This window comes from Patella vulgata, chromosome 2 (assembly GCF_932274485.2).
Source record: "Patella vulgata chromosome 2, xgPatVulg1.2, whole genome shotgun sequence".
NCBI classification, from domain to species: Eukaryota; Metazoa; Mollusca; class Gastropoda; family Patellidae; genus Patella; species Patella vulgata.
The window spans coordinates 73,277,666-73,292,958 of NC_065880.2; the positions used below are offsets into that span (position 1 = coordinate 73,277,666).

The window sequence follows — 15,293 nt, forward strand, 5'->3', positions numbered from 1 at the left end:
CGTCGGCGGCGTTCGCGGAAAGTATTAACGACCCTTACGTCTATTATATGGAAGACATAAACTCCTGTTGTTTGTATGAATGTGATACTTGGAACACATCAAATTGAAATCCGCGACAATATAAAACATAATGCTTGTGGCCAACAATTCACTTGTTACGCACAACTGCACAGGCATAATAACGAACGTGTTGGCAAACGCTGCACTGTACCTATATGAAGTCACGTGATCGGCTTTTTTCGTATTCCGTGGTTCAGCAGGATGAAGTTTGATAACGTATTAGAATATCTGGGAGAATTTGGATTATATCAGAAAAGAATATATGCTTTGGTGTGTTTACCAGCTTTAGTCAATGGATTATTTATCATTTTGACCGTTTTTATACTGGCCATACCCGAGCATAGGTAAGTCCAGAGGGTAAATTTAGCATATTGACTGTTTTTACTGGCTAACGCGAATGGCGTTAAGTTCATGAGTTTGTTCATCCAGGAGGTAAATTTGCCAATTCTGAAGGTGAGAAGAATTTAATTGAAATAAAATTATGTGCTATTTTATTATTCGAATTTAATCAGAGAAAACAGTATGTGAAATCTCCGTTCAGTTGGTTGTTTAAAGTTAAATTGCTTGATAACGGTGAGAGTAACCTCATTGAAACGTTGCAGTTAATAAACCTAGTGAATGTCATCCATAAAGCTGTCTGTTATTATACTTCTTTATGTTATAAATAATTTAACAAGGATCATGAAGCTTACCTCCGAATTCTCTGAGTGTATTTTTAATTTTATACGCATTCTTTCGATCGAATAATAACCGCTTCAGTAACATAATGGTATATAATGCTACTAAGCCCGTATGACCCCGTAAGAAGCGGAACATTAATTCTCGATTCGACAGTTTTGACCGAAGTGGGATAAAGCCCGTAAAACGAATGTATAGTTGTGTTTGTGCGGCATGCGTTTTCAAAAGTAAATAATCCCATCCGAGTCGCTAATCAAATAATTAGAACAAAATATTTCAAAAAGTAAAGCTATAAAATTTGCAGAGATTTTACTAGAATGTAAAAGACGGTAACTAAATACAGGAATGCGGGTAGTTATGTGTGCGAACGCTCAAACTCAATGCCAATTGTCGTAGGTATCCAGACTACTCGGACTAAAGACTACTCGGACTAAGACCAGTCGGACCAAAACAAGACCAGTCGGACCAATTAAATTATATTATAAGGCTAGACAATATGCTATTTATTTATTATTAAATCACAATACAAAGAAGCAAATAATTCTTATACGGAATTCTTATATTTAGAGTTGTTTAGTTCAATTTTGTGTACGGAAAATAAATCAACGATTAGTTTTAAAATTAATTAATAATGGTGCCCAAAAAAATATCAATCTAATTTTTCTTATTTACTCTTGCAATGAGACTCGGTATGTCCAGACTTTTGACAGTTTCTACATATACGGGTATACTGTTCTTGTCTGATAGCCTAATTTTACTTTTTCCACATTCGCGGTATCCCCAGTGGTTTCATTCCGTTCTACCCCACTAACCCCTGGGTTACTATATATGTGGGGGGGGGGGGGGGAGAGACACATAATAATACGAAGACCGGACGTTTATATGTCCCTTTTTAAACGTGACTACAAGTGTGGTTCTCGATATTTTGCGATTTGGAATACAATTATCAATTTATTCAAACAACACGTTATTATTAGTTCGAGTAGTCATATTAAAACACACACAATTAGCAATTTATTCAAATAACACTTTATTATTGGTTCGAGTAGTCATATTAAAATAAACACAATTATCAATTTATTAAAATAACACTTTATTATTGGTTCGAGTATTCATATTAAAGGCTCAATACCACTCTTGTTGTAACTGAATAATATGTCCCAATCTTTATTCTGGTCAACAAATTGTACTATTTTAGAATATTTCAATTAATTGATGATACAAATTTCATCTTAACACACCTTATTTAAAAATATTGAAATATTCAACATAATGGTTTGAAACGTCTAACATAATCCTTTTCAAATGAAACTTCGATTTAAAAATATTTTCGAACCCTCTGGACAAGTAAAATAGGATGTAATGGATAATTTACACAACAGGTAGGACACTTAAACATCTAGTACTTAGATAGAGATATTATTTATTTTCTGGAGCTTTCAAGCCAGCAAGAGTGTTATTGTCCCTTTAAAACAAACGCAATTATCAATTTATTAAAACAACACTTTATTATTGGTCCGAGTCGTCTTTCTGTTGGGTCCGAATAGTCTTTTTGTATGGTCCGGGTAGTCTATTTGTTTGGGCTGAGTGGTCTATCAGTTGGTCCGACTGGTCTTGAACCGAGTGGTCTTTGGTCCGAGTGGTCATGGATTCTTGTCGTAATTGTACTTGAATTTCCTATGCTGTCACCCCTAATACGAAATGATATCTTCCGCAGAGTGACGTAACCATCTTCCATATTGGTATTTTTCTCTGGGAAAAGTTTGTGATATTTCAATTTTTCAAGAGAGAACTTGTTTTCATCGTTGTGATAATTAGTTGTGCAATGGATTTTATCGAACGGGAGTTCATTACAAACACACAGGTAAGTTTATAATAACCAAAGTTAAGTAGTTTGTTCATAATCGAAGAAATCCGTTTAAAATTTACCAAGACTCAGACAGTAGTTACCAGATTTGTTTAATTGTTATCCACCATAGCTAAACATATAGGCAAAACCACGAAATTCACCTACACATAAGCAGAACCACGAAATGTACTTATACAAGCAAAACCACGAAATGTACTTATACAAGCAAAACCACAAAATTTACTTAGCAGAAATTCTAACCCGCGAAAAGGGCGGAAGTCCAAACAACAGCAAACCTTGTCCTTCCAGACACTCAAGTTGCCAATCATTAAAGCATTGGGAAAGCCACGAATTTCCAGACACAAAAAACGTCAAATGGACCAAAAGAAATACAGCTCAGTGTATTCGAACCTTACAAACAATATCTTTATTCTGATTTGCAGGGACTGGGGAACAGGCCTAATCCCACATGTTGTGCTCATGTTCGCTTAACAAAGACATATTATAGACCAAGACAATATTACATTTTATAATAAACCGAAAAAAACATATAGGATGAAATATATAAATAAAAATTGTTATTCAGGTAAAATTACATTAAAATAGTTCTAGATGTAAATTTACGGTGAGATTTAGATATTAACCAATAAGAATAGATCCCCTTTTAACAAATATTATTAGTCAATAGCAGGATACCCGGCTTCGCTCGGGGGTCATAACTCCGAAGCCGGAAGTGGTAGACTAACGCCACCTGGCCTATGTTACTCCCCGGTCCGAGCTACCCCTATACCCCAAATTTCAGACTCGGGGCAGACCTAGTGTAGTCGCCAACCCCGAACAGACCGGCTTCGCTCGGGGGTCATAACTCCGAAACCGGAAGTGGTAGACTAACGCCACCTGGCCTGTGTTACTCCCCGGTCCGAGCTACCCCTATACCCCAAATTTCAGACTCGGGGTAGACCTAGTGTAGCCGCCAACCCCGAACAGACAGACAAACGAGTCACAAATATATATATAGAAAGATTTAAATCAACATTGATGTTGTTATCTCACCGTGAAAATATGTTCTTCTGGTATCAAATATTTAAGACAATGAAAATTTTAAACTTGGTATACGAATCGCGTGCCAGAATGCTTTTGAACGCCATTTGTAATGGAGTGGCTGGATGAACGAGGCTAAACATATCCCACAAGGGAAGAATACCGGAATATTTTGCCGGACATAACTGATTAGAAATTACAGTAAAAATAGAAACGATTGAATGGAAATCAGTTTATATACATTCATATTACATTATTATATGCGCTGCGACCCAGTTGTTTCCCTTTCTAGGTGCCAAAGAATAACGATTTAGCTCCTTTAAATGGAACATTTATTTCTCATGTTTAGACATAACTAACATGTTTTAAACATGATTCAATGCCATAAACTATCATTTTCAGCCAAAAAATTCACTATTTAACCAAATTGAGAGGTGGTTGGATTTTGACCTACTTTCAAACTGAAAGTGATTTTTGAGGAAAAATTTGGCTAAATAGTGCATTTTTCGCCAGAAAATCATGTTAAAAGGAAATAGAACGAAATACAAATTCTAACTGCAATATATTATAAGAAATGGGCCATATAAATTATCATTTTAAATGTGGAAATAGCCAATTTACTCCATGTAAGAAATTACCTGCATTCGAGTACCGATAAGCATATTATCATACTCTATCATACTCATTACTGAGTTAAGAGTAAGAATTATGGCTCCATATATTGTTTTTTTGTAACCGTTGTTGTTAGAGCATGGACAATAATTTGTAACCACAAATATAAGAGCATGGAGCATATTTTGTAACCTTTGTTTAGGGCCATAAGGCACATTTTGTAGGGGCATATTTTATAGTCACTGTTTAGGAGCATGGATCATATTTGTATCGTTTTAGGAACATTGGGTATTTTTTGTAACCACTGTTTTAGGATTATGGAGCATTGAATAAGCGTCCAGTTCTCGTTCTAAATTACTTGAGTATTATTGAGTATCTTTAGATGAAGAATCCGAAAAAAAGACTATGATTAATATAAGCAAACTTTTGATGGAAAAATTTAACCCTCCTATTGTTATACCACTCGCCATACCCGACTGAACTTTGTATCCTAGACAATAAGGATGAAACACGTGAGGTGTGTTACTCTACAAAGGTACCTAAATTCCCATAGTAATAACAATAACGGTGTCATATATTTTTTATGGCTGTAAAATTTCACACCTTTTGTTTGCTGATGACATGATACGGTTATCAACTTGTTACTAATGGTCGTCTTCATTATCAAGATCGATGCAGAAATGTAAGACATTAAACCTGTTTTATTTCAGTTCATTTCCGATTCTGGCTCCCCAAATCGGTTGAAACGAGTATAATTATTTAGGGGTGGTGTGTATATCCAACAATTCTACGTTCAGAACTGCAATGTAGGAGTTCTGGGATAAAAACTGGAGTTGTTGGGTTCAAGTTACGAAATAAAATTTGCAGTGCCCACAGATTACCTACGAATTATATTAGATAGGAACAACTCGACGTTGCCTATAATAGTTGCTGTCCATCATGGGGATGTAAAGTTTAATAATAATACATGTCCGTATAAGCCATAAACTCAGTTCAATGCCAAGAAAGTAATAAGCGATTTCTACTCTCTTGGTGTGTTTCTGGAGATTTCGTAGGCTGTATTCTATAATCTATAAGTTTGTCCTCTGGAGGCTTTACGGTCAACTCCACGCAGAGTATGTCATCTTGCAGGGAATGTCAGTCGTAAATGAGAGGCTAGTCTAGCATTAGGTGGAAAAGAAAGAGCTAGTGGGAAATTTTATCGCCTCCAGGTTACAGGCATTTACAGTGTCCAATGCTGTTGTTAAGGACCATTCATACTCCATTCTGAAGGCGTTGCTCCCAGGTACCAGTAAGTAAACTAAAGCCTAATCAGGACCGCTGGGGTAATGGTTAGATCAGCTCTGAAGTAGGTCTCATTACACTCGCCCTGTACACTGAAAAAAAAACTTGTGTTGAAACAACATGTAAATGAACATCTTGGTGAGAAAATAAGACCTTGCTCAAATTTACGAACTCGGCAATATAAGATGAAACAAAATTTAGTTAAGCCTGGGGGGAAAAATTGCAATCTTTGAAAAGTTGAGAATCTTCAGTCATTTATTGCTTTGCCTATGTAAAGCAGTGGAAGCTGGAGTTTATCATACAAGCATCAGTCCAATTACGAATGTATGACTGAAACACCCCTGATGTCTTATTTTGTTTTTAATTCATCTTTTAGGTGTGCCGTACCGTCTTTATCTAATGATACGTATGCTATACAAGGATCATGGCATGAAGACTTGATTAACCAGTCTATACCTAGTAGTAAAGATGGCTGGTCTAAATGTACTATATATAATTATACTGAAGATGGTAATAAAACAGAAGTTAGATGTAATAAATGGGTTTATGATAAATCACGGTATGATAATACATTTATGTCACAGGTGAGTAGAATTCTGAATACATTTTACTTTTCTGCGTTTATTGGTCTATTGAGAATAGTTTTGCGTCATGCAGGGTACTAGAAAGGAAATGTTGCCCGGACGTGTACAGTCTCCCAATCTGTTCTTCACCGAATTTAAATTGTCAGGGGTTCTTTTACATGTACAGACTTCGTTTTTTGTTCAATACGAACAACTAAACACGTTTCCTTGCCAGTGGCGGCGCCAGTGGGGGGGGGGCAAGGGGGGCATTTGCCCCCCAATTAATCTGGTCTGCCCTCTGTTTGCCCCCCCCCCCCAATAATTTTAGAAAATAAAAAAAAGTATTTGTGATACGTTTCGGTAATCAATAACTTCTACGGTGAATAAATCCCACATCCCCACTCAGTCATAAACTTGCATGTTTTAGAGCATTTCCGACGGTCTATTTTTCAAAATTTTCTTGGCGAGGTCTCCAATGGACTCGCTACTTTGGCGCTCACAAGGGGAATACGTTGAGGTTCGCAAGTCCGTTCGTTTGACATTTTGTTGTCTAGTCGGATAAACTAGTGATCAGGCGACGGACGGTATCTGGTCAGATCTATTTATCTCGACGATCGGTGCCTGACAGAATACTGTAAGACAGCATTTCCGGCAGTCTATTTTTCAAAATTTTCTGGGGGAGGACTCCCTACTTTGACGCTCTTGAGTGGGCTTCGTCGTGATTCGCAAGTCCGTTAGTTTGACACTTTACCTCATCGATCAGTGCCTGAAATACTGCCAGGCTGCATTTCCGGCAACCTGTTTTTCAAAATTTTCTGGGGGAGGCCCCTTACCCCTAGTTAAAGCTCATGCCTTTGCCCCCTTAACCTTGGACTTTGCCCCAGCCTTGCCCCTCCAATCACCGACGGCTGGCGCCGCCACTGTTCCTTGCCAAGTCCGCCGTCCTGCACCAGAGAAACCCAACCGTGAACGTTCCCAACCAACACCGTGACTTCCTGGTGAATGGCTCTCCTCATTAGATTAAAGAACAATATTGGTGTCATCGTGTCAGTCATTATCACATATGTGATGGTTAAACACGTTCCAGATATAATTTTAACATAGAGATCAATGCTACGATAGATGCGTAATGAAGATTTCAAGAAAAGGGAAGTGACGAAAGGAAAGCACGAGTTATCCTTCTGAAATCTTTATAACTGACTGAAGTGATGAGTGATAACAGATACACGGCTAATAATTCCTTCGAAGACCAAAAGTTAATATGTGAGACTGTGAGAGAATATCTGACAATTCTAAAAAGTAATTGAATGTCACTCACTAGATAAGAGAAAACGAGAAAAATAGAATAGTCCGTACATTCCCTTGTTTCTATTTATTCTATATTTAAACATACATTATGCAAGTGCTAAATCTGCCAATTTCAGGCATTTCTTTAGGCCTGACATTTTATCTAAATTATTAATTAGACATTAATTAACTTATCCAGATCCACTCTCGATCTGCTTTTCAAATTCACCGAAGATTAAATTAAAAAAGTCTGGATAATCGAGACTATGTTTTTATCGTACCGACTTTAATAATGATGATCGTGGCTAGGCCTAAAATTCAACCGCTAAATTCTTGGTTCAGAGTGGATCAATTTGACTGAAATTTTCAGCAAATTCCCTTTACATTATCTATTTTTTAACTATTATAACTATTTTAGTTAATCTTCCATAATGTATCTTTAATAAAAACACGATGCTGGGGCAAACAGATGAAATGCGCATGTCCCGTATCTATGATTAAGTATAATATTATTACTTCATTTCAGATATCGAAAGCTATCAAGTCGTTCCCTCATCGAAGTTGCAATTTTATTTATAGTCAAAGTGTTTTCGATATGAATTTTTAATATAAAAAAAAATTGTTTATGAATAAATATATATGGTTTGGAGAAACACTGGTGTATTTATTAATAATATATTTCAGCTAAATCTAGTTTGTGGTAAAGAAATCTACAGATCGCATAGTAATCTCGCCATGTTTGGGGGGAAAGTTTTCGGAGCCATCTTACTTGGTATGGTTTCAGATGTGTAAGTAAATCTGAGAATTTTTATTAATAGATTCGCGGAATTTTTAGTAATAGATTCGACGTATTTTTTAGTAATAGATTTGAAACATTTTTGTTTTAAAGTAACCTTCTACGACAAGTAGGGGGCTTGTACTTTAGATCATAAGGTCTGTCATTGAGTATTGAACTGGTTAGGATTCCCAGCTTGCACGTGATAAGGAATAGGGTCGCCTGTCCAACCTCGTGGGTTTTCTCCGGGTCAACCGATTTCCGTCCACTGCTAAAGAACCCTACAAGCCATAACATTGAACCATATGTTAGTTCCGATATTACCTAGCACGTGTCTACCATTTCTCTTTCTCTGTAACAACAAAGTACAAATGCCTTCCATTTTTATACGCCCACATTGAAATGTGGTCGTATATTGTTGTCGCCCCCGTCCGTCGGTCCGTCCGTCCGTCCGTCTTCCACAATTGCTTGTGGACGCTCTAGAGGCTAAAGTTAATATCTGATTGACTTTAAATTTATACACAGTGTTTAAGGTCTTGAGACGAAGAAGCCTATTGATTTTCAGCGATTTCCGATAATTACTGCCAGAGTTATGGCCCTTGACCACTTCAAAAAATCTTGTGGACGCTCTAGAGGCCAAAGTTAATATCCAATTGACCTTAAATGTATACACAGTGTTTTAGGTCATGAGACGAAGAAGCCTATTGATTTTCAACGATTTCCGATAATTACTGCCAGAGTTATGGCCCTTGATCACTTCAAAAAATCTTGTGGACGCTCTAAAGGCCAAAGTTAATATCCGATTGACTTTAAATTTATACACAGTGTTTAAGGTCATGAGATAAAGAAGCCTATTGATTTTCAGCGATTTCCGATAATTACTGCCAGAGTTATGGCCCTTGATCACTTCAAAAAATCTTGTGGATGCTCTAAAGACCAAAGTTAATATCAGATTGACTTTAAATTAATACACAATGTTTAAGGTCATGAGACGAAGAAACCTATTGATTTTCAACGATTTCCGATAATTACTGCCAGAGTTATGGCCCTTGATCACTTCAAAAAATCTTGTGGATGCTCTAGAGGCTAAAGTTAACATCCGATTGACATTAAATTGATACACAGTGTTTAAGGTCATAAGATGATGAAGCCTATTCATTTTCAGCGATTTCCAATATTTGCTGCCAGAGTTATGGCCCTTGATCACTTTGAAAAATCTTGTGGACGCTCTAGAGGCCAAAGTTAATATCCGATTGACTTTAATTTATACACAGTGTTTAAGGTCATGAGACGAAGAAGCCTATTGATTTTCAGCGATATCCGATAATTACTGCCTGAGTTATGGCCCTTGATCACTTCAAAAACTCTTGTGGATGCTCTAGAGGCTAAAGTTAATATCCGATTGAGTTTAAATTTATACACAGTGTTTGAAGTTATGAGACGAAGATTCCTATTGATTTTACTGCCAAAGTTATGGCCCTTGATCACTTTGCAAAATCTTGTGACGCTCTAAAGGCTAAAGTTATCATCCGATTGACTTCAGATTGATACAAAGAGTTTAAGATCTTGAGACGAACAAGTATATTGATTTTCAATGAATTTTTATGACTTGAACAGTTAAATCCATGATATTAAAAGCTTTGCATACAAAACGTTAGCATGGGCAAGAACTTTATAAAAACCAAACAAATTCTAATAATTTTCTGATAATTACTTCTTAAGTTGTTACTCTTAATCAGATTTTAGTGTATTATAAATATTTCATTACCGAAAAAAGTAAAAATATGCGACAACCCTTGTTGACTGCCCGGACCATTTAGTTGCTGTGGGCGTATGTTTCGTTGCCTGGCAACCTATCTTTAAAAAAGGAGACAATTTGTATCCTCTTGTATGTAAAGTCAAAATTGGATATTGTGATTTACATTTGCCTATACGGTGGGCAGTAGTAGTCTTAGTTGATTTTTTTGCTCTATCTTAATTGGTTTGATTTAGCCATTGTTAATGTAGGTATATAACCTGGGATAGCTCATCGAATCCATAATGATTAATCTTATCATTGTTTACAGACTTGGAAGAAAGAAGACCCTTATGATTTGCCTTTTCATTAAAGTTTCATCAGGGATAGGACTAGCTTTTGCTACGAATATAGTTAGTTTCCTTGTTTGTAGATTTCTGGTGGGTTTCAGCAGTATTACCTGCTTTATCACAGCTTATGTAATTGGTAAATATCTTTATAATTCCGCGTTTTATCACGGCTTATGTTATTGGCAAATATCTTTATAATTCCGCGTTTTATCACAGCTTATGTTATTGTAAATATTTTTATAATTTAGCGTTTTATCACCACTTTATCTAGAATAATAAAGAAAGACGGTCATATTCCATGCAGTGTATTATGAGAGGAATTTCGCTCGGGCAGCGGAGCTATGGCTTACTTTTATTTTGAATTTCTACTGTCAAATTTTACAAGAAGCCTTGGTTGTTTGTACTATCCGAACGACTAATAGCGTTGTTTGCCCGGCACTCCGTCCCGCGTCTCTGACAATGGAAGACCATGCCAGCAAATCCTGTGGTACTCTTCCGATCTAGGTTTTCCCCCTCGAACAAACCTTTGACACCACCACTGGTTCGTGTCCTGATGACCACTGGCCCCTGTCAGCCAAGGATTTGAGGATGACTTCTCCGATTCCCACTCGACAAGGATTACAGAAAATTCAATGTCGCATGGTATAGGAGAAGGTGTGCTGGAGTCCATGAAGTCGATAGGCACTGGTTGGTGTACTCGGCTAAATGCAAAAGGATATTTTGCTTTTGTTGAAGTCGACTAAATTCAACAGGCTATTTTGTTTTTACTGAATTGGCTCAGACAATTATTGGCTTCGGTATTGTGATTGATAAGTTTGCTCAAATAAAACAAAACAAATTGGAATTGAAGAAGAAAATTGAGAATTTTGGTTGGTGGAACCTTAGATTGCAATTGAGACGATGACTGTAGGGTTTGGATGAACGATTGGCCCCGACGGGGGGAAATTGCTCCCCCTAGCTCGAAAAGCTATTTGCGCACCCCCCCCCCCCTCAATGTCAATCTGGATTTATTTGAAACGTTGACATAGGTACCTTGTGCTATTTTGTAGGTATGGAATTGGTGGGACCATCTAAGAGGAGGTATGCTGGTAATATAATCATGTTAGCCTGGGTAATCGGGTTGTTTCTTCTCGGTTTACAAGCATACTTTATAAGAGACTGGAAGAATCTGACTCTTGCTACCTCCGTGCCAAGCATTTTGTTTTTTTCTTATTGGTGGTAAGTTTCCTCAAACTGTACTAATGCAAGGTATTGAAAATACTGATTAGCAGTTCGATTAATGTATTTCACTCGACCGTGCGCTGCCCAACGTTCAATTTCAGAGAAGTACAACCATGGATCAGTTAAAAACTCGAGTCTTTGCATGGAAGGGGGTTGGACGCTGAATGGTTAGCACGTGTGCGCTGTATCATAAGGTCTGTCATTGAGTCAACTGGCGTGGTTTCGATTCCCCGGTTGTACGTGACAAGAAGTAGGGTCGCTTGTCCAACCTCGTGGGTTTTCTCCTGGTTCCGCGGTTTCCCTCCACATGTTAAAGACCCCTACGCGCCAGCGACTTTTTGAAATAAAATTGAACCATATGTTAGTCCCGAAATGACCTAGTTTGTGTCGAGTGGACGTTAAAATCTCTCTCTCTCTCTCTCTCTCTCTCTCTCTCTCTCATCTTACAAACATGGACAGTTCTCAAATACAACGTTTGACAATTCTAATTCTTAGTTTAGTAAACAACTAAATTAACGTTTGTTTATAGTAATAGTCGTTTGCGTTTTGATTGGCCAAAATAGCATGTTACAATGCTCTGGAATATTGCAGGCACTCGAGCTTAAACTGTTGGGTATTTAACAACAGTCTATTCTAGCTTGCGTGGGCATACTACCGCTTTAAGTGTATATTTGTAAATATTTTCAGGTTGTTACCAGAATCCCCCAGATGGTTATTGTCTAAAGGTAGATATAAAGAAGCAGAGGAAATTATCCGTAAAGCAGCCAAGGTCAATCAGGTTGACCTCCCGGAAAATCTTTTTGATAAATCATCTCTTGAAACAACTGCTAATGCTAATATAAGTCAGATGTTTACAACTCCACGACTTGTAGCGATGTCTCTTATTGTCTTCTTTAATTGGTAAGATTGTGTAGTGTACCGTTTTACGTGGTCGAACTCAAAATCCAAAAACAAACCCCACTCCTGGCCGGTCATCCATTAGCTAAGCCTGTTTCTTTAATCACTGCTCATATACTATAATTATTAGTAGCCCAAAATTATTTTTCTATTTGCATAATTGAAATTGAATTTATCCGATAAAGTATTTATTTTCATTTTTGTTGTAGGGTTGTAGGAAGTCTTGCATAATTAAAATTGCAATTATCCAATACAGTATTTATTTTTGTTGTATCTCTCTCTCTCTCTCTCTCTCTCTCTCTCTCTCCATAAAGTATTTATTTTAATTTTTGTTGTAGGTTTGTAGCAAGTGTGACATATTATGGCTTAACTTTAAATGTGACTAATCTAAGTGGAAATGTCTATCTGAACTTTACCATTGGAAACATAGCGGAGACCATCGCCTATGTTTTATGTATTATATTACTAGACAGATTAGGAAGAAAAGTTCTACATTGTTCTGTTATGTTAATAGGTGGTTTAGCTTGTCTCAGCACCATGTTTCCGGTTATATACGGAGATGATTGTAAGTATAAACAAATTCAATTTGAAGCTAATTTTTCACCGAGGTCACCCATTCTGTGGTTGGGCTATTTAACAGACATTTTAGAATGTCGAATGAGTTTAGTTTCTAAAATCGCCAGTGACTGACTATTTACGGAGATGTCCGAATGTATCTACTATTTACATATCATTTTCTTCAGCTCATCTTTGGATAACGACAGTTTTATCAACAATAGGGAAGCTAGCAATATCTGCTGCCTTTGCTAGTATCTACATTTTTACAGCCGAGCTATTTCCAACTACTCTCAGAAACACAGCTATAGGCAGCAGTTCAACCTGTTCACAATTCGGCGGAATGATATCTCCCTATGTAGCAGATTTGGTATGTCATGAATAGCGAAATAAAATAGGGATTAACGTCCAACAGTTCTGCTCTGACTGGAATAATAGAGTCTACTGCTGATATGAGGGACATTCTGTCTGGACTGCTGTGTTACGGCCTACTCTTACATCGAATTCCAACTGCCAGGGGATCTTTCACGTGCACACCAATGTGCACATGGTTGTGCCTTGTCAGGCCCCCTGTCCTGTGCCATTCGCGGAGGATCGTGAAGTGTAGTTACATAGGCGCCCCGGACGGTCTTGCCTCACCAACATTTTGAGCTATCTACAGGCCCGTGTACACACATCAATCTATTATAGTAATTGTGTCTTTTGCTAATTAAAAAATTCTCGGATTTAATAATTTATGTGTTTCCAAAGAAACAAATTTTTCCGGGTCATATCTCATAAATCATTCAAGATATATTTATGACACCGTGTACACATATCGACCTATTATAGTATTGGGTTGTTTTTTTTTTGTTTTTTGTTTTTTGCTAATTAAAAATTTACTTACATTTTGGTATACGGGTATTTTTTCGGGGCATAAACCTTTCAAGATATCTTCGTATCTGTGCTCTTCTGTCAAAGAATGCATTTTGTTTTCAGGGAATAATAGTTGGCGGAGATCTGAAAACAGCTTTACCTTCAATAGCGTTTGGCTCCATCTGTGTAATTGCTGGACTACTGTCTTTGTTTCTACCTGAAACTTTAAATCAAAAGTTGCCAGAAAACGTCGAAGATACTAAAAGTTTAAGAAGGTATTGTATAAATAAACAGCATTGGAGGATTATGGTTGGAGTCGAGATATTGACAAGGGAAGTGTGAGGATGGGACAACTGTCTGCACAATGGCATGCACGTAAAATAGTAGTATGGACAGATTTGAAATGTATAAAAAGATGAGAATGTGCTCTATATAAAATGTATAAGTCGTGACCAATAGCAAAGCAAGATAGATTGCTTCCAGTTACTAAAATTATCAGGATTAAGACTAGTAATTATTTCCCCTTATTTCATGAGGTACTGCGAGTTATAAATTGACAATTTTTAACTTAATTTTTTTCTCCCCTCTTCCTGCATTTTCGGGTTGATTTTGGGTCTAGAATTGGAAAAAATGGATCAAATTTGCAATTTCATAGCAGTTTTGGGTAATACTGATGATATTACAGCGGAGGGATAGGGGGTGTAAAGTGTCTTTCTGCAGAGCAGTCATTGTGTCGGAAGTGAGATTTTCACCCCAGTCAACATCAAATCCCCGTGGTAAAAAATCTAAACGGTCAACCCCCTACAAAATTATGATGAGGAGATTGCCAAATATGGTCCCCATTGTGCCTATAAAGATTGAAACCAACGGAATGTTGAGCAAAGAGCTAGAGCCTGTGATGTTACAGTCATTTAACATTGAAGTCAATGGGCAAATAATTGCTAGTCCGAGACCATCAGTTAAGGACGAGTTACTTCCCTTTATCCTTTGTATGGAATCGCACCATTATTTTGCAGATTTATTTAATGGTTGCGAGGATATTCCAACGTAATTTATAACTAATATAATGGCCCTTATCACATATATAGCTAAACAATTATTTTGATAACACAATTTTTATTGTAATGTTTTCTTAATATATATAATTTATAATTTTAGGCAAGGCCAAAACAAAGCTATGACAGAAATTAATGGTAACCATAATGAAATGGAAAAATTCATTGATGTGCAACAGCAGAATCATCAAGACAATGTAAATAATTATATAGAATGCAAGAAACTTTAGAATAAAGAAACCATTAACTTGCTATGAATTGTCTACAATATATGCAGTGTGTCTACAGTTCATGGGAAATACAAAGACTGGTTTAAGATATCCGATGGGGAGAGTTAATGTATGTGCAAAGAGACACAGTGCTTAGTCTAAAATAAGTATCTTAATCGAGATGGGCCTATTTTTGTGATGGACCAGGGGTGGTGGAATAGTCAGCATAGTCGTTCGGGTGGGATGAAAAACAGGGGTCCGGTGTAC

At 37.0% G+C, this 15,293-nt stretch overlaps 1 protein-coding gene across 1 annotated transcript; it reads left to right on the top strand.

Moving 5' to 3' along the window:
* The first annotated feature begins 261 nt into the window (after positions 1-261).
* LOC130010633 (organic cation transporter protein-like) lies at positions 262-14,104 on the top strand. Its single transcript, XM_056098371.1, has 7 exons — positions 262-404; positions 5,901-6,108; positions 11,310-11,452; positions 12,143-12,355; positions 12,691-12,917; positions 13,096-13,277; positions 13,886-14,104. The coding sequence occupies exons 1-7, from the start codon at positions 262-264 to the stop codon at positions 14,102-14,104; spliced, it is 1,335 nt and encodes a 444-aa protein (XP_055954346.1).
* Positions 14,105-15,293: the final 1,189 nt, after the last annotated feature.